The sequence below is a fragment of the Tyto alba genome, unplaced genomic scaffold (genome assembly GCF_018691265.1).
Source record: "Tyto alba isolate M040663 unplaced genomic scaffold, T.alba_DEE_v4.0 Super-Scaffold_26, whole genome shotgun sequence".
Taxonomy (NCBI): domain Eukaryota; kingdom Metazoa; phylum Chordata; class Aves; order Strigiformes; family Tytonidae; genus Tyto; species Tyto alba.
The window spans coordinates 23,377,356-23,402,974 of NW_024881300.1; the positions used below are offsets into that span (position 1 = coordinate 23,377,356).

Sequence of the window (25,619 nt, forward strand, 5' to 3'; positions counted from 1 at the left end):
CTTAGGCTGGCAGGTATTCTCACTACTTTCTGGCACCTTAATGAATGGGAGGGAGCTGGAATCTGTATCTTCTGTTTAAATGAGAAGATAAAAGCATTTTATGAAATTGGGAGTTGAAACTATCTCTGTGTTGCTACCAAGCTTGAATATCCAGCCTTTGTTGCTTAGGAAATTTAAAAAGATCTTTCTATTCTAGGAAGTGACTTTCCACATATTTGTGTCATAACAGCTGCTGTATAAATCTCGTAAAGTGACAACACGCTCATGCAACCTTATTTTACCCTCTTATGTGACCATCCTGCTTACTAAGTGAGGTGGTGTGTGATCATGTAATTAACGACAGTATCATAATGCATATGCATAAAGGAGCAAAATTGAAGTTGCTTTGGCAACATACATTCTGTTCTTCCTTAATTTTTGAATTCTTGATCCTAGGTAATGATTTTTATCGTGTCTATCCATATGCAATTTGCTAAGTGTTACAGGAGTGCTTTGTAGCACGCCAGGTGTGGGGGAGCGGCACAGAAAGCTTTGATGCTCCGGGTTCGTTGTGTCACCGCTCCAGGCGGACACGGTAATTGCCTTGCTTCCCCCCTCCCGGACTTGCTGCTCCCGGGAGCTTTGAACATACCTGGTCCCAGGGATCAGGGAGTTTACTTGGATGCTTGGTCACCTTTGGTACATCCATCCCCAGTTTTTCCACAGCTGGAACAAGTGTCATCAAGTGCCATTCCTGAGAGAGGAGCTTCTTGGCTGACCTGAACGTTAGGACTTGCCAGGCCCTGTCCTTCTGGGGACGCTGGAAGAGGCCCAGCTGAGCGTGCAGGGAGGGCTGTGCACAGAGCATCCGAGCTGCCTTTAGTCCTTACACTGTCGTTTTTTCCTCCGGGCTCTGTCCCTTCCCGTGTCCCCTCTGAGCCAGCAGCACCTGTGCTGGAGCTGAGCTAGGGTAGACTCCCAGCCTGTGTTTATGTATTGATTTATAGGGCGTCTGTTGGCACAACAGGTAGGTGTGTATTTACAAAGTTTCGAGGCTGTTGTGCAGTTTTCTCCAAGAGGATCCACTCGAGTTGCTGACGGCGAGCGGTTGCCTGAGCTGTGGCTCTCGTGGAGCCGTGGCAGAACGCCGAAGAGCTGGCTGGAGCTGGGGCTGGGGCTGGGGCCTCTGCCGCTCGCCAGGATGCTCTGGAGGAGCAGACCCTGCTCGTTACAGGGCCGAGCTGTGGGGATGGGCAGGGGGGCACCTTGCTGGGTGTATTCCCGGGTAATGGCCGTGGATGTAATGCATCTGCTTGTATCTTTTCCCTGTCCTCAGCACCCTTTTTTTTCGTGGTGCCATGTGGGTCATTAGCTGAGGGAACAGTTTCTCACTGTCTCTTTCTCCTTTTGTTTTCCTCCTTCCTCATTGCTTCCAGTCTTGGTTTACTGCCAAACAGCCTCTTGTGAAAGGGCCGCCTAATTAACCCTGTGCTAATTAACAATTTAAAATTACACAGCACGGCTGTTCATATTTAATTCTCGGGAAGCCTGGGCAACAGCAGGAACCCCCTCCTCCCTCCCGCTGCCGTCCCTGCCGCCCGCGCTGCTGCCGCGCGTCCCTGGGGGGAAGCAGCCTGGTGCCGCGGGCCAGGGGCTGCCCCGGGAGCCCCCAGCTTGCCGGGGGAGCGGAGGGTGTTGCTTTAGCACCAGCCGCTCCTCGGCGGTGGAAGCGTTGCTGTAAGATGGCACGTCCGTCCCTGCGAGGACGGGGCCGGGGGCTGTACGGAGGTGACAGGGGGAGACGTGGGGGTTGGCTGCTCCACTGGTGTTCTGGAAGGAGCGTGGCTGCCAACCACCAGCCGCGGTCCCACGCCTGCTCGGAGGGGCTGCGAGATGCCGCGACGCTGCGGGGAAGGAGCCGGGGGCTTGGGTGGGCTGTGTGCCGGGGGCACGGCGAGCACGGGGTGGGAGCGGCAGGAGCCTCAGGGGTCACCGTGGGACACGTGGAGCCGTGGTGGGACGCGGGGCCGGGGAAGGGACTGGGGAGAGCCCTTCCCTGACGCAGGGGCGGTGGGAGCACAGGGAGTCTCTGGCACGCAGGCTGTTCTCTCTGTAACTGGAGTTCATTGATTTTACGGGAAACCATGTTTACAGACAGAGTGCTGATCGACCTGACGAGTTGACTTCTGCCTCCTTAAGTAAGAACTACCTTTTCTTATTGACTGGCTGATAAACAGAGCGGCGAGGGCGGGAGGTGTGGAGCGCGCGGCGGTCGGTCTGTCCTCGCAAGCTCTCCTTGTCCCGTGCGGGTCACTGAGGGGTGGTCGGGATGGAGGAAGATGCAGGGCCTGTCGTAGCGGACTAGCAACTGCACTGTACTCCTTAAGGTCTGGTTTGCTTTAGTGAGGAAATTGCTCTTCTCAGTTTAAAGGGATGGTATCTGCAGTTCTTGTGTGAATAAAAACAAATATTTCTGCGCCTCTTCCTCCCTCAGCATTGTTTTTTCGGAATAGCTCTGGCGATGAACTGAACGGGCAAGAAGAGCGTGTGTTTGTGTCGGGGCTTGGCCTCTGTCCAGGGGCTCTGGCTGGCCATGTTTCGGCTGTGGGTTTTTCCACCTGCCCTGGAAGGGCTCCTCCGTGTCGAGGAAAGGGAGAGGAGATTCCTTCAGAGTTAGCACCTCCTGAGCTGGTTAACTTGGAGTGAGTGGGGGGGAGAGATGTGAAAGCTACCCAAGGCAGAAAAGCCCACCAATTAATTGGTAAGCACTTGCAGGTTTGCCTGCCCTGGCCTGGCTGGGAGAAGAGATTGGCTTTCTTGTCAATAAACAAGTCCCCAGTGCAGCATCAAAGCCGCAGTCCTTTATCAATCGCGGCCTCCTCTTCCCGCATGTTCCTGTAACTTACCAAGCATTTATTACATTGATTTTACAATCAGGCTGTTAACCCTCCCGCCCCATCAGCCCTGCTAACCCTTTTGGCCCAGCTGTCAGTCAGGCATCTTCCTGCCAACCAAGAGTTCTTGATAATGGAGATGCTCGGATTCGTGTTGTATCTCACCTAGGCATGGGGAGCTGTGCTGGCAGGCTGAATGCTTTTTGTCTAAAAGCGTTTGTGGGGTGCCGTTGTTCCACATTGCATTTTGAAGTCTGCATAGATGTTCCCAAAAGTTTTCTTGGCAGAAGTATGAGGCTTACGGAGTTTCTTATTTTATTCTTTTTTCACCCAATGCGAATTTGTTCTGGTTTAATTTGGATTGCAGTTGTCAGTGCAAAAGGTGGCAGTGAGAGGGGGAGAGAGTATGTCATGTTGTGGGAAGGTGAATATTCAGCCTCAACACAGAAGGATCTGGGATCAATTTAAAGAAAGCACGTAGCTAAGGACAAATGTTCAGTGGGAGAGAGCTGCTGCAAGTGAGGCCTGTTACAATGCAGTGCTGAAGTGTTGTTTTAGCTAAGGTAAGCAAAACCGGCTGATGAAGAGTGAGCCTTTTGGCAACAGGATTATGGTACTCTTCTTTCTTATTCCACTCAGTGCACCGGGTTATTTTTATTGCAGATCAAATCACTATTTATTCCCAGTGCAACCACAAAGACAGCTGTGTATGGCATAGAATCCAAGGAAGGTGGGGACTAGAAATGCTGTAAGGTAATATTGTATGTGAGCATTTTGGATCATTACACCACTGTGCCTCCGTGTCCTTCCGTAGGCATCCTTGCCACGCTTGCTCTGAGAAACGTTACTTTCTACCCCCACAGGTAGTTGTAAATACTTTTTCTCAAGCTTCACCAGAAGTAAAATAGGGCAAACCCCTGCCCAGATGCCTTCAAGCAGCGTGCCCAGGATCCCAGTCTGGTGGTCAGCGGTGTGAGGGGTACGACTTGCTTTTGTCCTGTTCCCCTTCTGCTTCCACGGCCCAGGAGCAGCATTGGGGTGTGGGGGAGCGCTGGTGCGGGGCTGGGGACAGACACATCCCCTGCTCCTCTCACTGCTGGAGTGCCTCCTCCTGCTAGTGGGGAGAGCTGCTTCCTCCCCCTGCAGCAGGAGCCTTGCCAGGACAGGGGAGAGGGCATCAGAAACCATGAAACAGCTGCTAGGCAAAAGCATTTGGGGGTTGTGTTCGCAAAGAGTGCAGGAGTAAGCCCCGAAAGCAACTGCAGTAAATGGAGAACAGGGGAGAGAGATCCTCTTCTCACCTGGGGGGATCATATCTATTCTAACACTGTTATTAATGTTCATCTATAATATCATACAAATGATAAATTTCTATTGTTGTGGGCGAAGAGAGGCTCAGAAAAAGTGAAGGCGTATAAATGTACATGCATCTGACATGCACATAAGTACATTCATCTGTCATTGCATATACATAATTATATTGGAAACAGTATAAAGGGAAAATATGAACACGTGAAGGCAAATCAGAAAAAGAAGTATGGGTGGCTTCATGTAGTAAAGGAAAATGAGCTGGTAGATAATGAAACCAGGAGAAAAAAAAAAAAAAAGAACGTTGCTCCATTTTCTTTTGCTTGAACTAATTTAGCTAATTCGTTCAGCGCTGCTGTGGCTTGTCACCTGCTTTGCACCCGATTAGGTCTTCTCTGCCAGATTTTCAGTTCTCTTCATACTTTCCCTTTTCCTTCCCCAGCTGTGGACGTGCCAGTTGCATGTCTGCCCCCGCGAGTGCCCAGGCGCTGGCCTGGTTGGTGCAGCGTGTGCCGGGCAGGGGAAGTGCGGGGGAAAGGGCTGGAGTTTGCCACAGCCACGCTGCTCTGGGACCTCGCCAGGGTCTTCTGTGTCCCACAGACAAAAATCGAGCTGGAGAGCACCGGAAACACTTTCAAACTATGATTATAATACTGAATGTTTAGACAGCAGTGTAGGTTGTCCAAGCTCTAATAGTCTCTGTTGGAAGTGGCCAAGGGCGGCAGCGGGCTGCTGGCGTGCCTGGAGGCTCTGCAGGGAGAGTCGGCTGGGGGGTGCCCGTATCTGCAACCGGGCTGGGGGGGTCGGGACCAGGGGCTGGGGCAGCGAGAGCTCCGGCACTCTGCGCCGCGGGGAGTACCTTAGGAGCCGAAGCAGCAGCTGCTTGGAGGATGCTCAGGTAGGAGCAACTTGGAGGAGGCTGTAGTAAATGGGGGAGGTTTAAAGAAGGACCGAGAAGAACTTGTGTAACACTTAAGTGTATTATTCCAAGTAAATCCCACGGAGTCAGTTTAAGAGTAACAGCATATTGTTAAATCAAAACTCGCCCTGCCCCACAAACCCTTACGCAGAGTATCAGCAAAAACTCGCCCCAAGCCTGTGTTCAGTTTTGGAATAGTCTGACAAGCAAAGTGACTCTTGTGCTTAGTTGGTAGAAGATAAAATACTGTGGAAAAAATCCTGTGTGCCATTGATGATGGTGGATCTAGAGCATGAGTCTTTTGTTGTCTGTTGCTTCACAGATTGTGTAAGTGTGGTGACAGTGGCCTCTGCTCGCGCAGTTTCTCCTTGATTATTTTCTATGGATGCTTTATATGTCTATACGCAAGGAAATCTGTGGACCACAAGTTAAAAATCACTTTTGCAGATGAGGTAATAGCACTTTAATTTCTGCTGGTGTTTCCTCCCATGCGGCTTGTGCAGGAGCTCTCTATAGGAAGCAGACTATAGAAATGCTTCTTTGCAGACAGGATTCTTGGTAGGGTTGCAGCTGAACTGGCAATCTCCTGCTGATTTGTGGTCTGCATTACAATGCTCCAGCTCCTAACGGTAGCACTCGCTAATCTCCTCGGTCTGGGAAGGCGCGTCCTGCCAAAGTGGCTCTGGCAGGGTCGGGGCGTGAGGGGCGGTTCAGCGGGATGCAGCGCGGAGCAGAGGTGGCCGGAGCTGGGGATGTCGGCCGTGCTCAGCAGCCCGTGCTCAGCAGCTGCCTGGCAGTCAGCGGGAGTTCTCCAGCTCTCCCTGTATTTGGTGGTGTAGAAGGAGCGGGAAGGGTGTGCGTCCTCCTCCTGCTCTGGGACCCGCATCGGCCGTTTGCCTCTGGGGTGGGAGGAAGCGGGCTGTGCACCGTGGCTCTGTCCTGCCCCATCCCTGGGAGCTTCCCGGAGCGTGGTGGGCTGACTGCTTTCCGATCCCCAGGATGGACCCTTGTCAGATCTGGAATTTCCTGTTTGGTTTCTCTCCTGACGTCTCTCCCTTTAAACTCTGTCCAGAACACAGCAATTAAATCTCCTGTGCATACCAAACTCTCTTACTCCGAAATCTCTGTCGGTTGCTTTGGGTCTCATGCTCTGCCACGGAGGTGCACGTGGGGTAGCTCTGGTGCTGCGCTCCCCGAACTGCTAACAGAAGGGAATCACCCGAGAATAACAGCATCTGGCTTAGAGAGCCCCAGAGTACAATTTCTACGAAGTTTTAAAGCTCCAGCACTGTTTAGTAGTAGTGTCTTAACTCTGTTTCTGTCAAAAGCTTTTCTGTTACATTTTCAGGGGGGTTTTGTTTTGGTTTGGTTTGGTTTTTTTTCTGAAAATCCTAAAGCTTTGGGGGCAGAAGTGCAGATCCTACAGTCTTCCTGCCCCGCTGCAGGAGAGGTGCTTGGGGAGGCTTTCAGCACCACCTCTCGGGTCCCTTAGATTTGCCTCCTGCGCTCCTGCTTCCGTTGCATTTCCATCGCTCGTTTCCAGCGGGGCATCACCCGCGGCCAGGCCGCCTGTTCCTGGAGCCCGTCTTGGGGCACCAGCTCTCCCAGCCCCCCGCTTGGTCCCGAAGAGCAGGGTGGGGGCCTTTGTGGTGGGGGGTCTTTATGGGAACTGCCCCTCCTCCCCGACTCACCGGCCTTTCCCCTTCTCTCCCCGCCTGCAGGTCCGAGCCGTACCGGGTGCAATGAGCGCTCCGTGCCGGCCCTGCCATGGAAGGCTGTGACTCGCCCGTCATCCCCGGGAAGGACAATGGGTGCGGCATCCCTCAGCACCAGCAATGGACTGATCTCAACAGCGCCCACCTCCCCGACACGGCCGGCAGCATGGAGCAGCCCGCGGCGGAGAGCCGCGGCCCCCTGGACAGCCTGAGGGTCCCTTTCCCCGAGCGCGTCCCCGAGAGCAGCGCCGCGGCCGGCCCCGGCGCCGAGCCCGCCGGCAAGGAGGTGAGCTGCGGCCAGTGCGCCGCCTCCTTCGCCGGCCTGCAGAGCTACATGGAGCACCGCTGCGCCGGCGCCCGCCCGCCCCCGCCGCTGAGGGGGGAGAGCGGGAGCGAGAGCAGCGAGGACGGGGAGGAGGAGAGCGACGTGGAGAACCTGGCCGGCGAGATCGTCTACCAGCCCGACGGCTCGGCCTACATCGTGGAGAGCCTCAGCCAGCTGGTGCAGAGCGGGGGCACCTGCGGCAGCGGCAGCGGGGCGCTCCCCTCGCTGCTCCCGAACTCTCTGCCCAAGCAGGGAGAGCCCTCCGCCACCGCTCCCGTCTACCCACAGATCATCAACACCTTCCACATAGCCTCATCCTTCGGGAAGTGGTTTGAGGGCTCAGACCAGGCCTTCCCGAATACCTCAGCCCTGGCGGGCATCAGCCCCGTCCTGCACAGCTTCCGCGTCTTCGATGTGCGACACAAAAGCAACAAGGATTACCTGAACAGCGACGGTTCTGCCAAAAGCTCCTGCGTATCCAAAGATGTTCCCAACAATGTGGACCTGTCCAAATTCGATGGCTTTGTGCTCTACGGGAAGAGGAAGCCCATCTTGATGTGTTTCTTGTGCAAGCTCTCCTTTGGGTATGTCCGCTCGTTCGTGACCCACGCGGTGCACGACCACCGAATGACTCTGAGTGAGGAGGAGCGGAAAATTCTTAGCAATAAGAACATCTCCGCTATCATCCAAGGGATAGGCAAAGACAAGGAACCCCTTGTCAGCTTTCTGGAACCAAAAAACAAAACCTTTCAGCACCCTCTCGTTTCCGCAGCTAACCTCATAGGCCCTGGACACAGTTTTTATGGTAAATTCAGTGGCATTTGCATGGAAGGCGAGCAGGCCCTCCAGTCCGGGGCGGCCGGCGGAGCGGAGCCACCGCCGGCAAGCGTCCTGGCCCCCGGCGCGCTCCTCAACCTGGGCGGGCTGACCAGCTCGGCGCTGAAGACTCCCATTACCTCAGTCCCCCTGGGCCCGCTGGCTTCCAGTCCCACCAAATCCTCCGAGGGGAAGGACCCTGGGGTGGCAGAGGGGGAGAAGCAAGAGGGGGGCGACCAGGACAGCCTTTCGGAAAAGGCAGAGCCTGTCGAGGAGGTGGAGGAGGAGGAGGAGGAGGAGGACGTGGAGGAGGAGGAAGAGGAAGAGGAGGAGGAGGAAGAGGAAGAAGACGAGGATGATGAGGGTTGCAAAGGACTGTTTCCAAGTGAATTGGAGGACGAACTGGAGGACCGGCCCCAGGAAGACGCTGGGGCTGTGGCAGGCGGCGGCAGCAGCAAAAAGGACCTTGCTCTCTCAAACCAAAGCATTTCTAACTCTCCCTTAATGCCTAACGTGCTCCAGACCCTGTCGCGGGGCACAGCTTCTACTAGTTCTAATTCTGCTTCTTCCTTTGTCTTTGATGGTGCAAACAGGAGGAATCACTTAAGCTTTAACAATGAGGGCGGCGGAGCCAGCGTGGCAGAGGGCAGCAGGAGGCTGGACTTTATCGATGAAAGTGCCAATAAAGACAATGCCACAGCACCAGAACCAAATGAGAGCGCGGAGGGCGAGGACGGGAGCTACATCTCCCATCACCAGCATGCTGGCCCCCTCTGTGAACTTGGGGGTGGGGAGTGCCCCTCGGGGAGCGGCGTGGAGTGCCCAAAGTGCGACACGGTCCTGGGCTCCTCGCGGTCGCTGGGTGGCCACATGACTATGATGCATTCTCGCAACTCATGTAAGACGCTCAAGTGTCCCAAGTGCAATTGGCACTACAAGTACCAGCAGACGCTTGAGGCGCACATGAAGGAGAAACATCCCGAGCCGGGTGGCTCCTGCGTCTACTGCAAAAGTGGACAGCCACACCCGCGGCTGGCACGGGGTGAGAGCTACACCTGTGGTTACAAGCCCTTCCGCTGCGAGGTCTGTAACTACTCCACTACTACCAAAGGCAACCTCAGTATTCATATGCAGTCCGACAAGCATCTCAACAACATGCAAAACCTGCAGAACGGAGGGGGAGAGCAAGTCTTCAGCCACACCGCCGGGGCGGCGGCAGCAGCTGCAGCAGCCGCGGCCGCCGCAGCAGCCAACATCGGCAGCACCTGCGGGGCCCCCTCTCCCACCAAACCAAAAACCAAACCTACGTGGCGGTGCGAGGTGTGCGACTATGAGACCAACGTAGCTAGAAACCTTCGTATTCACATGACCAGTGAGAAGCACATGCACAATATGATGCTGCTTCAGCAAAATATGTCCCAGATCCAACACAACCGGCACCTGGGCCTCGGCAGCCTGCCGTCCCCCGCCGAGGCCGAGCTCTACCAGTACTACCTGGCGCAGAACATGAACCTTCCCAACTTGAAGATGGACAGCACTTCCTCAGACGCACAGTTCATGATGGGTGGATTCCAGCTCGATCCCACCAATCCCATGGCAACGATGGCTCCATCTCTAGGTGAGGCGGAAGGGTTTTCCACCGGGTCCGTGTGTGAGGGAGGGATTGTGTTTGTATTGCCGCAGAACGCTCGTGCGCGGACTGGCCGCTGCGTGCCGGATCCCGTCGTTCCGCCTCTGCGGCTCCCCTGTGGTGTGGCCGCAACGCGGTGAGTCGCCTTTGGGCGGTGGTCGAGGACGGAGGAGGCACAGTGGAGACCTCTCTCCTGCGTTCCTCCAGACCAGTTTTTCTCATCCTGGGAAAATACGTTACCTTTCTGGTACGTTTTCTAAGCGTTTTAGTAGGGAGGTAAGGAAACAGCAGATATGGGTTATTACTGATGTGCATTGTGTGTTCCTCCTCGCTGTGGAAAGCTTCCGTACTGCGGTGTTGCCAAATGATTTTTCGTTGGGTTTGGTAAGGGTTGTGAGTGGTTTGGTGGGTGGTTCTGTGAGGGGGTCTGATCAGCTGCTGGTGCTCTCAAAGGCCAGCGTTGGGTGGGTTCGTTACGTGTTGTGTTCCCCAGAGGAGAAAAGGTAAGCAAGCCTTGAGAGTTCTGATGAATTTGGTGGAAGGGGTGGTGCTCCTCTGCTGAAGAAACGGAGAGGAAACGGTTCCTCTGATGCCAGCGTGAGATGCAAGATTTGAGGCTTGACCAGATGAGAATTGTTAAACTGGGGGGGAATGGCTAGAGAGAGAGAAGATTATTTCTCTCATCAGATGACAAAAGCACTTAAAAATGAACTACCAAATGCATTTTTTCTGAGGGTGAGCATTCATGGTGTCCGTGTTGGCGCCGGGCCGGGCGCTGTGGGGGGCACGCCCTATCCCCACACAACTTGGCCCAAGAACTAGGCTTGGGGGGGGGCAGAGGGTCAGGTCCTGCTGGGTTCCCGCCGGCGCTGGGTGCCTGGCCCCGGGCCGGCCAGGGCAGCGTGCCTGCGCTTTGCGGCGCAGGGGCTGGGGGCTGGCGCGGAACAGACCCCCCGCGCTTCAGGCGTGGCAGCTGCTGACTGAAATTACTGCATTCTCTATGTTGTTTTGCTGCTACTCAGAATTTCTCACGGTGCCTTGAGAAAGGATGTGACAAGAAATCCGCCACCTGCTTTCCTCTGAACTAATTTCTCTGTGCTGCACTCTGCCCTCCCTAACCTTGTCCATCCATCGATGCTGTTATTACTGATGCGCTCCATTACTGGTTCATTGGTCTCATGCATGTTCTCCTTTCCTTCAGCTATTCATAGTACAGTTTATTATTAGTCCAGAAGGACATGAAAGTCATATGAGAGAACACCACCACAAGATACTAAAAAAATGAAAAAGAAAACGGAGGAACTCAAGTGATTATAAATTAAAGTAATTATGCTTTTTTTTTTCTTCTTTTTTTTTTTTTTTTCATCCCCCCCTGTGATGTCCCAGCTTGCATCTTTGGGAAGTCAAGGTCACAGTCCTTTTTAGTGTACTTCTGATACGTCTGAGTTGCCCACAGATGTAATACAGTCACTTGTGATCCAGCTTGTAGTGCATAAAGCTAGCGTCGTCTGTCGTGAGGTTGTGGAAGGCACCCTTTTGGAGCTTGTAGCCGCTCCTGACTGAGGCACAGGGCAGTTGGCATGAGAGAAGTTGGGAGTATTTTAACTGAAGCCTCCTAAAGTGCGTGACAAGGCCTTGAATGTATATGGGCTTGCCTGGAGAGTGATTTGTGAATTGTACACTTGATGGTTGCATATCTCAAGCTGAGGATTACGGAGGGAGGCCCTTCCCATGTCAATAAGCACTTGACACGAGCTCAGCTCGTTAGACTCATACACACACACACACACACCGTGAACTTCACTAGAAGGGAAGCAGATTTTTCCCATTTTCTCACTTCAGTCCAAATCTGAATTTGAGTAGAACATTAATAATTCAGAAGACTCTGCTTTTGGGTTTTTACTGCATGTTGTGTTCAGGAGAGACTGATTTAAAGAGACAATTTCAGGATATATCCTAAAAAGGATGCTTGGAAAAATCACTACGATAGGGAGATACGGACCACTGAAGGCAAGTGGTGGGTTCCCTCCTCTTCAGATATTTAGTGAGCAGGTCTGCAGGAGTACCTGTACAGAGGGTGTCATTCTGCTGTGCCAGGGAGGGATAGAGTGAATCAAGGAAAAAGGTCATTGACTTCTTTGATGGAGAGACAGATTGCTGGCAGTGCATGCAGATGGGACTTTCCAACCAGTTCCTCTTTGTGCGAGCACAAGATCCAGTTGATGAAAAAGAGGTGCTGTTCCTCTAAAAAACTCAGCATTCAGGTTGTCTTGTAAGGTGTAGCTCATCCCGCTCAGGACTGTCATGAACATCGTGGTGTTGCATTTCTGCAGGGAAGACAGTAGCACGTACGCTGCCCAGAGCTGTGGTCTGCACCAACTGTGGTTAGATGCTTTCAGAAAGGTTAGTACGGGTCTGCCTCAACTTTGAGTGTCCTCCCAGTGTTGGCCGCTTCTCAACGAACAGGTTGAAACATAGGAAACTAAAAGTTAAAGAAATAAAATCTCTCTTTTTGATTGGCTGGGTAACTGCTGACGTGAAGGTTCCTTTAATAAGATTATTAAGCTGAGCAATGGTGTAAGGTTAAGGTAAAATATGAAAAATCTGCATGAGGAGCATAGATGTCTTAAAAGTGGAAAAGGAGAGCAAGGTGGAACAAAGGTCCTAAGAGGCTGGTGGCTGGTCTCTGTATGTTTGCATATAAAGTTAATGTTAGAAAAAGAAAGTCTCTCTGTCCACATCTTCAGAGTGCTTGGATGTAAATAAGAGCTTGCTGCATTCCTTTGCTGTAAGTGAGCAGAGTTCAGCTCTCGGTTTGAAGAGTAGGTCTGACAGTTAAAGACAGTCAGTGTCCTGCTGGCTTTCCTTGACGTGCTCTTGCACTCTTATTAATAACAGCGGTTGTCTTTTCCTTGGGCTTGCAAAGACTGTCCACCATTTTAAACTCTTGGACAAGAGATGAGATCTAATAGTGCAGGAGAGGCACTTTTCAGATCATTCCACACTGTTGCCCGCTTCTGATAGTGGTGTGGTGACCTAACTGTAATACTCCCATCACTTGGACTTGCGACTGCTGACTTGTTCTTTGGCAGGGACAGTGCTCAGGTACTGCATTAGGTAACATTTCTTGCTTCTCCAGGTAGGCAAGAAAAAACATAATAACGTGTTACACTGTTCTTGAAATGGCTACGGAGACTTTCAGTGCGATACTAGGGAATTCTTCATCATCCAAAACTTTGTAGAGTTTTGCTTGCCGCCTTTCATGGGGAGAGGGTTGGATACTTCTCCTTCAGGGGGTGGGTAGCAAGGGCTATTGCCGTCCTTTCCCAGCCTTACACGCCGGCTGCGATTTGCTTTTTTCCTTCAGCAATGGTACTGACCAGCAGCGCAGAGGAATAGCGGAGGGACAGCTGTGCTTGGCTCTCGCTGTGCATTTGGGGGGTGAAAGAGTTGCACTGAGAGCAGCGTGCGTTCTGCTCTGTGCTTCTCTTCTGGCAAGTAAAGAATTTGGTTTTTCTGACCTCTTTCTCCCCTTTTTCCTTCGTGCAGTGGGTGGAGAGATCCCCCTGGACATGCGGTTAGGTGGTGGACAGCTGGTGTCTGAGGAGCTAATGAACTTGGGTGAGAGTTTCACGCAAACAAATGACCCATCGCTGAAGCTCTTCCAGTGTGCTGTGTGCAACAAGTTCACTACAGATAATTTGGACATGCTGGGCCTCCACATGAACGTGGAGCGTAGCCTCCCCGAAGACGAGTGGAAAGCAGTGATGGGGGACTCGTACCAGTGCAAGTTGTGCCGCTACAACACACAGCTCAAGGCAAACTTCCAGCTCCACTGTAAGACGGACAAGCATGTGCAGAAATACCAGCTGGTAGCACATATCAAGGAGGGTGGCAAGGCCAATGAGTGGAGGCTGAAGTGTGTGGCCATTGGGAATCCGGTACATCTGAAATGCAATGCTTGCGACTACTACACCAACAGTCTAGAGAAGCTGCGTCTCCACACAGTGAACTCGAGGCATGAGGCCAGCCTGAAGCTCTATAAGGTAAGGGTTGGCTTTGCTTCATCTTCCTTCATTGCCCAAGTGCTGAAACAAAGGAGAACCTGTTTTGAACCACAGTGGATTGTGATCCTTTGGAGATGAGCTGCTCAGGTCTCTCCAGCGGAACCCAGTCTCACTTGCGTGGTGCAGCTCTTCGACCCGAGTTCTGATCGCAGCTGTGGTTGTGAAAGCCGTAGGGCACTGGGTGTTCGTGTCAAGGTGCTTTCATGGGGGCTTGTATCTCTTATAGCACTGCATATAAATGATACTTCTGTGCAAAAATTGAGCGGTCGCTGTTGAAAACATGATGCAAGGGGGTATTTGCCACACTTCTGTTGGCTCTTTTCCGTAAGGCAGTTTAACCCGTGCTGGGTTGTTCATGAGCACTCGAAGGCTTTCACTGTAGTCAGAGAAGTGTGTTCATCCTGCCCTTGAGTGGGCTGGGTGGGTGCAGCAGGGAGGGAGGGAGGAAGAGGGCCGCTGTCTGTGTGCTTTTTTGCTCTGTGTACCTTAATGCTGGGATCTGTAAGCAAAGTGTTGCTTGAGGCTGGAGAAGGGAGGAGGCTGGGAGAGGAGCCTGTGTGCGCGCGCGCACTTGACCGTGCATATGGACAGATTGTCTGTGGAGGCACTGCAGGTTTTCATCCGCAGCAGTATTTGACCTATGACTGCCGCCTTGTTTTCTTGACTCTTTTTCTGTTTTTCTGTCGCCTCATTTTGTGTCTTCTTTATAACTGTCTTCTCTTTCCTGACTTGTTTCTCTTGTTCACGACCCCCTCCCCTCACTGGCCTGAACCCTGTGGGCTGTAACCCAGGAGGAGCTCCGGATACAGTAAATAGTCCTTTCACTTGTGCAGCAGAATTGCTCCAGACGTTTCTATTGATTTTCACTGGACTTAAAGCTTCACCTTTTTCTCTAATCATCCCATAATGGCTTTAGTATGAACAATCAGGTACGAATTGCCATAAATCTAAGCAGCCGCATACCTTCCATTCACACATGCTATCCCACTCATTGTCTTCTCATTTCTCTCAGTTTTTTTTTTTTATATTCTTTCTGTCCTCATCCTTTTCTTCATGCCTTCCCCCAAATAAGGTGATATTTTTTTATATATACACACAGACTGTATTTTGTGCTTCTTAGTTCTTTGAATATTTTTCTTTATGCAATGGGAATTTAAAACTTGACATTGAACTGTGCAGTAGCTCGCGCATGTTGTGGTCCAGACACATTAGATTTCAAAACTCCTGGATTTTCCCTGGGAATGACCAATTCCAGCAAATTCAGAGAGGAAAGAAACAACCAAGGAGCATCATAGAAGGTTTGTCTTGAACGATGGTTGTTGGACCTGCCTGGAGTTGGTGGGGAACTGCTCAGAGGATGAATGCATTTCTACTGAGCTCGCTGTTGAGGCCAGCTGCTGTTACCGTCACCAGCTGGGATCCAGCATAACCCAGTGGAGTCTGGCGCTCAAAATGGTCCAGTCTGTACATATGCCTCTCCTCTCAGGTGTGCAGAAGACCTGAGAGAGTAAAATCAGCTTGGAAACTGGGGGCAGGAGAGTCCCAGTGAGACTTTTAAAAGCCAGCTGAGTAATTCCTCTGTCTGTGGAATTCAGTTTGGGGTACAAAAGGGTTGTTTGAAAGCTCTGCTGTGAGTTTTAACACATAATATTGTCTTCTTAATTATACATTGCAAAAGTTGAAAAATTCTTTATCTAGACCCTTCATTTACAGTGGTTTCTATTGGAGAAGAAGCAACTGGGGCATTAGAATTCTCTCACGGGAGAGGGGGGAATTAAAAAAAAAACAAACCCAAAACACCAAAGTCAGACTAGGGGACAGCCATAGATGCTTGTAATAAAGATTCCTGAAATGCTTCCTCAGACAGGCAAAGAGGAATTGTCAGTTTTCAGGTTGATAAGAGGCCTGGGTGGCTCTCGGAGCTGTTACAGCCCTGTATTGCTTCTGATGTGAAAGCAGCGAAACACCAGATGGAGAATAATTCATTTCAGAGTGCTGAAGTCTGTTGTACGGTCCGTGTATTAGCTTTCTAGTGTGCCTATATAAAGCCTGTAGCAGGGGACAGCGGACGGCTGGATTCACAGTGTCTTGCTTCAGCGTAGCTGGAATCTGTTTGGCTTCATGGAATAACCTGTCTGTGGATCAAGCAAGCTTCAGTGCAATTCTTCCAGTCTTCCCAGGGGTTGTGGTGCCGTGTCTCTCTTGATAGCTGAAAAGATGCAGCAGGAGTGGGGGTAGTTCACAGAACGGTTTCTCTTCTCTCAGGCCTTGGTGTGGTCTGCAGTAAATTGAGATTGATTGGATGTTATTTTTCCTCTTGCTAATGTAATCCATTAGCCTGGCACATGCATAATCAGTTTAGAGCACAGTTAACTGGATGTAATCGAGTTCTTCCCTGCCTGCTGGAGAAAATCCTCTCCAGATGCTGCTGGGTGAGAGCGCATACTAGGCTTATCACACACAATCCTCCTTATTCTGCTTTTTTGCCATTTTTCTCTTAAATCACATGTTATTGGCTGCTTGCATTGCCCAAGAGCCACTTCTGCTAGTGCTACTTGCTGCCAAAAAATGTGATCTGGAGACACTGTTAGCCCGTGGTCTGGTGAACCTTTTAGTCTTCTCCTGCAATGCTTCCAGTGCCGGAGGAGGAGGTCTGGTCTTCTGCTGCCATCTTCGTCCTGCACATTGCAATAGCTTGCATCAGCCCTCTTCCAGCGTCAGCGGGGAGGGGGCAGGGATGCCGCAGTGGGGTCCTTGCTTGCGACAAGAAACTGGAAGGGTCTGGTAATCTTTCCTTTATTCTTGTCTTCTCCCTGAATCCGTACCATGTCCTTAAAATCCTGTGACGAAACTGGAAATCTTGTTGTTTATCTTGCACTTGCTGGCGGAATGCAGTACTTGTGCCTCATGTGCCTCTCACCATGACTACTTACCTCTTGGCGCAGCTGGTGGTTTTATACTCGGAGAAACTACCTGGAAAGCAAGAGTGCCGTTGTAAATGTGTGCTTCAATTTGTGAGGTGGACATGCTGGCTTGAGGTAGATGATGGGTTTGAAGACCCTTCATCTCTTAGCTAGGGCAGCCTGATGAATATAGTGAGACGGGTTGGGTTACAGTGGTGGGTGTAAGCAGAGAGGCAGAGGGTGCAAACTCTTGACAAGTGCAGGCTTACTGTAACAGAAGCTCAGTCTTGTCTCCTTGTGACCGCAGAGACTAGACCAGACTTGAAGCAGAGCAGCGTTCCCCACATCTGGAAGAGGTCGGGCACAAGTTCCCGGCATCTATTGCACAGGTGGAATTTCCAGAAGGAATTAATCTGCTCGAGCGAGAGCCAAGTTTGGACGTTTCCTACAACTTCCTGAAAGTGTGCAGTTCAAAACCTGCAACTCAGAAGAAGTTTAAACAAAGAACTACTGAAGAAACACACTGCTGGCCAGACTGCCAAATGAGTGCACTCAATGAGTTCATTCAGTGTCTTCCTTTTCAGCCTTTCCAAGTGCTGAGTTAACTTTTTTAGGGAATAGGGAGTCTGAAGGAGAGGCTTTGGGTTACGTGATGCCCTGCATAGAGGTTCTTTGTTAACTAGGGGATGCAGAGCAGCGTGCAGGAAAACAGCTCCTTGATATCAGTACCCAAGATACTAGCGGTGATGAGACTTTGTGGATCTGTGCTGACCCATAAAGAAATGAAGATGCCCTGTGAAAGGGAAGACAGGCAGTGCAGCCGCAAACCCAGCAGAAGGCGGTGGCTCTCCCCAGCGCGGCTGCGGCGCGGCGTGCCTCCGGCCCTGGGAGCGTCCCCCCGGCGCGGGGGGGCTGAGCGGGGGTCACTGCGCTCAGGTGGGGAGCTGAGCGGGGCTCTGGGAGGGCTGGGAGCCCGGCGGTGCCGTTCCGGTTAGGTACAGTGCGCGAGACGGCCTGAAACCAAAAGCGTGTGTTCTGTGTGGTGGTAATCAAAGGGCTGTGGTGGGGCTCTTGGTCTTAAACGAAGATACTGCTCAAACAGGCAGCTGAGGAGGCTGGTGGAAGGAAGATGACCCCAAGGACACTGCAGCGGGAGAGCGCAGAACCTGTGGAGTGACAGAGGAGTTGGGGTGACAGCGGGTGTTAACTTGACGTCAGTAAAATACCATGGAGTCCCCAGCGGTGATTTACAGAAGAGCGTACAAGGCCGTATCGCCCGGGACCGGAGCAGGGTGGTGGCTGGGACTCGCCGGGGGAGGTGCGGCAGCCTGCAGCGTAGCACGGGCAGCAGCAGACAGAGCTGCTGCTCTGCCGACCGGGCCGAGCCTCGCGGCAGCGTGCGGTGCAGCCACCAAACTTCTGGGTGCTCTGAGTGTCAACTTGAAGAAGCTTGTTGGAAAACCCCAAAAAGGTTTTAATCCCAGATGATGCATGGAATGTTGTGCGAGATGTAGTTACTGAATGACAATGCATTCAAATTCAATATCCTTCCATAATAGAAACAGACAAAAAGACCGTTTACCGTAATAGTATCTAGCTTTGAAGTTCAAACTACATGAAAACGGGTGAGCTACTGTTAGGGAAGTTAAAAGGGTGTGATGTGTGCAGGTCACAGAGGATTTACTTAAAACCACATTAGGTGCTTGTATTAAATGTATACTACCCATGAGAAAAAGTTGAAAATGGAGCGAGGGGGAAATCCCTGCCAAAGTCCACAGGAAGTCCAACATGATTAAATAGGAAAGTATTTCCAGGGGAGGTAGAAAAAGGAAGAAAGAAGAAGGACCGCAGTATGGCGAGGGGAAGGAGGAGTGAATTTTCCTCACCCATTTTTCAGAGAAGAATTGAAGGATGCCCCTTTACATAGGATAAATCCAAGAGGTGGTCCGAGGCGGAGGTACCAGTGAAGGCAGAAGCCCCTGGGGTTACGAGGACTCTTCACGGAAGAGTTCTGCAGGAACCTGCACGTGAAACAACAGACTCCTGGCAGGAATGTGTGCCAGGAACTGCAAAGCATTAAGTCAGCAAATTGATAGAAACTGTAATAAGAAGAGCCTTAGCAGGCATACGGAGTAGAGAGGGGAAAAAGCAGGGGATTGGAAGGGAAGGTTCTCCCGGCACAGCTAGCTATTTGAAGGAGTCAGCCAGCCTGCGAGCAGGGCTGGGCTGGTTCGCACGGGCAGTGGGCTTCCCAGGGGCTCTGCCACGGTTCTTTGTGAGCAGCTGCGAAGCAAAGATGTGGATTTTGTCACTGGGGGCAGAGGTCCCTGAATTGGTAGCGAGGTGAAGGATGAGAATTAAAAAGTAAAATCAAAACTAACTTTCCCCGATGGAAAAAAAAGATTAGGAAGATGCATGGGTTTTTTCTGTGTTTCTAAGTGATCCAAAAATGGAGTAAAATGCAGGCTTAAAAATCTGCGATAAGGTAAAAATATGTAGATCACTTAAATGTAAAGCTGGATGACGGTTGCAGAAGAACTTTACAACACTAAGTGCTCTCACAGGAAATGATATATGGGATTTGGTGTCAGAGTGTTAGAAGAATGGAGTGCAGACAGCCCTAACATGGATGTCTGGGCTTCTCTCCCTGCACCCCTATCATGCAAAAAAAAAAAAAAAAAAAAAAAATGGAGAGGAAGAGAGAGTTAAAATTACTCTTCCTGCAAGCAAGCTGTGGAATCATTCCCAGTCTCTCTGAAAATATTAACTCAGTGATCAGTGGCAAGCGGAAAGGCCAAGGATAAAACATGGGAACTGTGTAAATCCTTGATTTTCCTGATTGTTGAATATTGTGTTCAATTGCTCGTTTTAGGAATGATTAAAAAAGAACTAGAAGCAGCCTAAAAAAAGTGGTGGGGATGACAGCTGGCTGGAATGACTTGTGTGAAAGCAGTAAGTAGACTTTGGAGTTAACTTGACACATGAATCCAGAATGGAGCAGAGGAGCTGAATAGGCAGCAGTTGTTCACCTTTTCCTCCTAGGACAAAAAATGAGTATCTGGTACAATTAGCAACAGGTTTAAAACGGAAAAAAAAACCCCACTTTTGTACAGTGTATCATTTATCTGTGAATCTCCTTGCCATGGGATGTTGTAGAGAGCAGACGCGCAGGTGGGCTGAAGGGGAGGGGGCAGGTAGGCGAGGAGCTGGCACACGGGTGCTCATTAGATGGTCCTTGAGACAGAAGCTCCGGCTCAGTAAATTCCCAAATAGCTGCCAGCTGGAAGCTCTGATTACGTACCAGGAGAGGATTGGTTTAGATCTGCCCTGTTTCCTTTCACAAATTTCACTGCTAGCTGCAATCGCTCGTTTATTAAAATCTGGTTACTGTTCCTTTTTGGATTAGTGTGAGTTAAGCGTGCCCTAGTTCTGCAGTAAGGTAGAGCTGAGCGGCATCACATCCCACCACTTGGCTGACAGTAGAGGTTTCCTGTAGGACTTCAGTGTATGAAAGCTCTGTGTTTTGTCAGGTTAAGAGTTTTAAAGAAATATCTTGGGTTTTCAAGCTTTAAAAAGAAAACATCAGAAAATTAATGGCATCAATTAGAAGCAAATAAAAAGAGTTCTTGGCTTTTGGCTCCAAGATACGAGAGACCGCAGTGGAAAGTGTTTTGATTTTTCTCTCCTCAATGTGTTTTACCCAGTTTACCAGAAGTTTGGAAAACGCTCTGCATAGTCCCTGCTGGGGCAGGTGCTGGTGTGGAGCCTGTGGCCAGTGGCACAGGGGGTGGCGGAGTGCCGAGCCCTGGGCTCTGCCGGCGAGCGGGGGCACTGGTGGCTCTGCTGATGAGCAGTGGCACTGCCAGAGAGCAGTGGCACTGGTGGCACTGGTGGCTCTGCTGATGAGCAGTGGCACTGCCAGAGAGCAGTGGCACTGGTGGCACTGGTGGCTCTGCTGATGAGCAGTGGCACTGGTGGCACTGGTGGCTCTGCTGATGAGCAGTGGCACTGCCGGCGAGCGGTGGCACCGCCGGTGGCCCCAGCCGGGGTGACGGGGCTCGGCCTCACAGAGCTGCGAGTGGCGGGGGCGACCCAGCTCTGAAATACCCACATGGTTTAACCCAGGCAAAAGGAAACATGTTTGGGTTTTGATTTTTATCAAACACTTCCTTCGATCTCTGCCTTTCAAGGTTCTTACGGTAAAGCTGCCCACAAAGAGTCTGTCGTGCTTGTTACAGAGGATTTAGAGCTGTGTTAACCTTTGATTTACTCACTGTCTGCCTTCTGTGTGTTTTGGGTTTATTTTTGCGAGTTTATCTTTTGAACTACAGATGCAGTATCAGAGCTCTGAATTACACTCATGAGTAACACAAATTGTGCCAGAAGCCTGTTTAAATTAGAGTATAAGGGACTTTTAGCTGATTCCCTACAAGATCTTAAGTTAAAATTCCGATGGCAGCCTCACAAATGAACACCCATTTAAGTCTCTCCACAAAGATGTTTTTAAAGCTGGTCTCCAAAATCTTTAATTCAGATCTGCCATCCTCTAGTCTTAGGTAAGCTCATAATGAAACATCAGTATGAACTTCAGGTGGCTCTGAGGACTAGAGCGTGCTTAAATGTGCAACGAACCTAGAGCCTCGCTGCACCCCTGGCCAGAGAGACCTTGTGGCCGGCAGCCGGGTCTGCGCCCATGGTGAGTCGAGGGGTGCCAGCGCCGGACCCCGGGCTCCCGGCTCAGCGCCGGGGGGGTCAGCCCCCCGGCCAGCGCCCTGCGCTCGGCCTCCTTCCAGGCTTAAGGACGTTCAGGAACTACTTTGCTTCTACACAAAACTGCTTTTCACAGTACAGCAAATTACAAGAGAAGCGAGCCTCTGCGATCTGCTTCTACTTTCACGTCCTGTTGGGATTGCCAAGTATTTTAATACAAAACCCACTATCCATATAACCCTTTCAGGAACCTTCCTCATGGGACTGCACATTTCTCTGAGTGACAGATGGCTCCATCACATCACCCTGGCATTAAAGTAGGTTTTTACCTTCCTTTAGGTACTTAATAATAAAGTATGTTAGTATAGGATCACAAAATTTACACTTTCTCTGTACTGCTTTTTGAAAGGGTTGAAACGGAAACTATTGAGAATACACAGCACTGCTTGCTGTATGTTTTATTTATGGACTTCAGTCACTTAGATTTTTCTTTCAGCAGTTTTCCAGTAAGTACTGAGCCATGTGCAACCAACAGCTTAGTGAAGAAACCACCCTGTAAAAGCAACGTGAACAACAAATGGGGGAGACTGTAACTGGAACAGGAGCAAGTGATCACCACAGCAGGCGCTAGGAGTTAGCCAAAACATGTAACTAAAAGCTCTCTGTCAAACAGGATTTGGAATTCAAAATATTCGTGAGAATGGGTTAAAATAACCAAACAAACAAAACCCAAGAAAGCAAACCAAAACAACAACAACAAAAAAAAAAAAACAAACAAAAAACAAAACACAAAAACAAACAAACAAAAAAAAAAAACCTGAAAAATACCTTGACAAGCTTTTCTTGTGCTGTTCTGCATAAACGGTCAGTTTGTCCCAGCTTCTGTGGCAGTCCCTTGCGAGCAATGGCAGCCAGCTCTGGGGCCTTGGTTTCTCTCCGTGTCCCCGAGATGTGGGGGCTGGGGGGCGCTGGGGGGTCAGAAGGGTCTCGCAAGGCTGTCCTGGACCTCGGCTGTTCTCTCACAGCAAGATGTCAGCGTTCCGATGGGGCATCAGTGTGAATGGTGCACAACCTCTCCCCGGTGCATGATGCCAGTTTTGTCTGGGTTTATGGTTCTTTCTTTTTTACCTCAATGATTTTGGAACACGTGGATGTATATTTAAATTTCAAAGCAGGAATTTTTCCCATTTCAGCTGATGCATGACGTACCGACTGTCAGGGTGAGGACGGGGTGGCCGTGGTCCCTGCTCTGGTGTAGGGCCGCTGCCAGGAGCTCTCACAGACCTTGCTGTGGTGGTGTCAGTGGTTGGGGACCTGCTGCCCCTCCTGTACTGATGTGCGAGGGTGCTGCTCTGCACAGGGGAGTGTGGAGGGAGGATGTGTCAGGGATGCTGGCCTGGACTGAGTGTGTGTGTGTCTGTGTGTGTGTGTGTCTGTGTGTGTGTGTCTGTGTGTCTGTGTGTCTCTGTGTGTGTGTGTGTCTGTGTGTGTGTGTGTCTGTGTGTGTGTGTGTCTGTGTGTGTGTGTGTCTGTGTGTGTGTGTGTCTGTGTGTGTGTGTGTGTGTGTCTCTGTGTGTGTGTGTCTCTGTGTGTGTGTGTGTCTGTGTGTGTGTGTCTCTGTGTGTGTGTGTCTCTGTGTGTGTGTGTCTCTGTGTGTGTGTCTCTGTGTGTGTGTGTCTCTGTGTGTGTGTGTCTCTGTGTGTGTGTGTCTCTGTGTGTGTGTGTCTCTGTGTGTGTGTGTCTGTGTCTGTGTGTGTCTGTGTGTGTCTGTGTGTGTCTGTGTGTGTCTGTCTGTGTCTGTCTGTGTCTGTGTCTGTCTGTGTCCGTGTCTGTGTCCGTGTCTGTGTCCGTGTCTGTGTCCGTGTCTGTGTCCGTGTCTGTGTGTCCGTGTCTGTGTGTCCGTGTCTGTGTCCGTGTCTGTGTGTCCGTGTCTGTGTGTCCGTGTGTGTCCGTGTGTGTGTCCGTGTGTGTGTCCGTGTGTGTGTCCGTGTGTGTGTCCGTGTGTGTGTCCGTGTGTGTGTCCGTGTGTGTGTCCGTGTGTGTGTGTGTCTGTGTGTGTGTGTCTGTGTGTGTGTGTCTGTGTGTGTGTGTCTGTGTGTGTGTCTGTGTGTGTGTCTGTGTGTGTGTCTGTGTGTGTGTCTGTGTGTGTGTGTCTGTGTGTGTGTGTCTGTGTGTGTGTGTCTGTGTGTGTGTGTCTGTGTGTGTGTCTGTGTGTGTGTCTGTGTGTGTGTGTCTGTGTGTGTGTGTCTGTGTGTGTGTGTCTGTGTGTCTCTGTCCGTGTGTGTCTCTGTCCGTGTGTGTCTCTGTCCGTGTGTGTCTCTGTCCGTGTGTGTCTCTGTCCGTGTGTGTCTCTGTGTGTGTGTGTCTGTGTCTGTGTGTGTGTGTCCGTGTCTGTGTGTGTCTGTCTGTGTGTGTGTCCGTGTCTGTGTGTGTCTGTCTGTGTGTGTGTGTCTGTGTGTGTCTGTGTGTCCTTGGTCTCCTGCCTGCAGATCCAGCTCTGCGACAGGACGCTGCCACGGGGAGACCTGACGTGAGATTTGTCTGAGACGGGGACCGGGCCTGCTCCTCGGGGCCGTACCCCGATGTGTTTGTCGTGGTGTTCCTGCAGGCACCCAGTGTGTAGTGGAAGACAAGCGGGACTGGGTGCCTGAGTGTCGGGGTGCTGCAGCGAGCAGGTGGAGGAGATGGGGGGCAGCTTTGTGCGCGGCTGAAGCTGGCGCACGGAGTTGTGGTGTGGGGCTCGTAAGCCCCCGCTTGCTGGTGTCTGCTGAAACCTGCGCTCGAGGGCTTCCCCCGCCTGGTGAGCCTGTGCTCCCTCTGGGCTGCTGTGTTGCCCCCTGCGTGGGGCGCCTCCAAGACCTGGGGAATGCTCTTAAACCCTTTTCCAGGTTGGGGCGGCTTCCAGCACCGTGGGCAGCAGTCCTGGCCAGGTAACAGCAGTGCAGCTGCAGGCTCTTTGACGACGAGCTCATTAAATAATGGATGGCCGTTCATTAACATCCATCTCTAGCGGTGGGTTGATTCGCAAGCTGGGAAGGAGGCCATAAGGTGCTTTCCCCGGCCTCTTCTGTGTGACACGGCGTGAAGTGCTGACTTCTGTTAGGCTGTGCTAGTGCAGCCAGGCTACAAGGTGCTTTGTCATCTTCTCTCCTGAGATAACTGAGCTATTTCTGAAGAAACCTTTGTAACAATTAGAGTCCCTGAAATTACTGTGGAAGCAGCATGGGAGGTTCTACGTTTGCTCTCTCCTAGGAAATTCATTAAATTATAATAAATAATGTATGCATAATACATAATGCTGTAATGTTCTTTTGGTCCTACTTGCCAGTCCTAAAAATTCTGGCCTTGCAGTGTAATGCGTGCAATCAAGTTCTGCAATTCAAATTAGGCAATATGTTACACTTGTGCAACAGGTTCTCTGAAAGTTGTGCCTTTGGGTATGGTTGGACGAGCTCCTGTAAACCGGATTGCAGCTGTTTGAAGATACTTGGCCTCCCTGCCAGTGCCGGGTGCCCACGGGCAGAGCTCGGGGGCTGCCGGGCCGGGTCTGCGCCGCTGGCAGCACCGGGAGGGGTGGCAGCAGCGTTTACGATGGTAGGTGAAGATTTATTTAAAACTTAGTGATACCAGTTTGCCCCTCACTACCTTGCAGGAGTTGCAGGTGGCTCTGCGGGAGCGGCGAGCCAGCGCGCTGGTGACGGGTTCGGAGGGGCAGGCTCCGGCGCGTGCGGCTCTGGCGGCACTTGGCCTGTCTGTGCGGAGTAAAGGTAATGAGCAGGAATTGGAGTCAGCTGATTTTTCACAGTGCTGGATCATCGTTCTCCAAAACTGCCTTCCCGCTGCCATACTTTGAACCCTTCCCATTGGCATGAGCTGTGAGGAATTAACGGTCTGGATGTTGTGGCACAATATGGAAAAGCTGCTGGGATCAGGTTGCAGTACAAATACCTGCTTAGGTACTAGTTGGATTTATGTTGGAGTTGCATGCAGCTCCATTGTTACATTGCTTTTTTTCTTGATGCCAGAAACGAATGCCCTGATTCCTTCCTCCCCTCTCTTGTTCAGCATTTACAGAAAGGAGGTGGCTTTCTGAGGACGCACCTGTATCTGGCCATCGAATCATCAGTGCAGTGCAGTTTATCCCAGGACCCTGGTTTCCTCTTTGTCCTAAGCATCAGCTCAGAATTTTTCTGCACAGTAGAAGAGGCTGCGGCAGCTTGGGTAGAAATGCAGTCGCTGCCTTGTCGCACGGCTGTTCGAGCCAGCTTTGACTCCCCTCTTGTCGGCTCGGGAGAGGGGGAGCTGATGCAGGAGGCAGAGGCCAGGATGCTCTGATCTAACTGGGGAGAATGT

General features: G+C 51.3%; 1 protein-coding gene across 4 annotated transcripts in view; it reads left to right on the plus strand.

The window, feature by feature from the left end:
• Positions 1 to 25,619, plus strand: part of ZFHX3 (zinc finger homeobox 3) — a 545,789-nt gene that overhangs the window by 423,640 nt on the left and 96,530 nt on the right. For 3 of the 4 annotated variants that reach the window (XM_042797341.1, XM_042797342.1, XM_042797343.1), the window contains 2 exons: positions 6,822 to 9,574; positions 13,136 to 13,632. In XM_042797341.1, the coding sequence (XP_042653275.1) occupies positions 6,868 to 9,574; positions 13,136 to 13,632 (3,204 nt within the window). In that variant the 5' untranslated portion in view covers positions 6,822 to 6,867. Of the gene's footprint in view, positions 1 to 6,821; positions 9,575 to 13,135; positions 13,633 to 25,619 lie in introns of those variants that run through there. The other variant, XM_042797344.1, reaches the window with a different exon arrangement.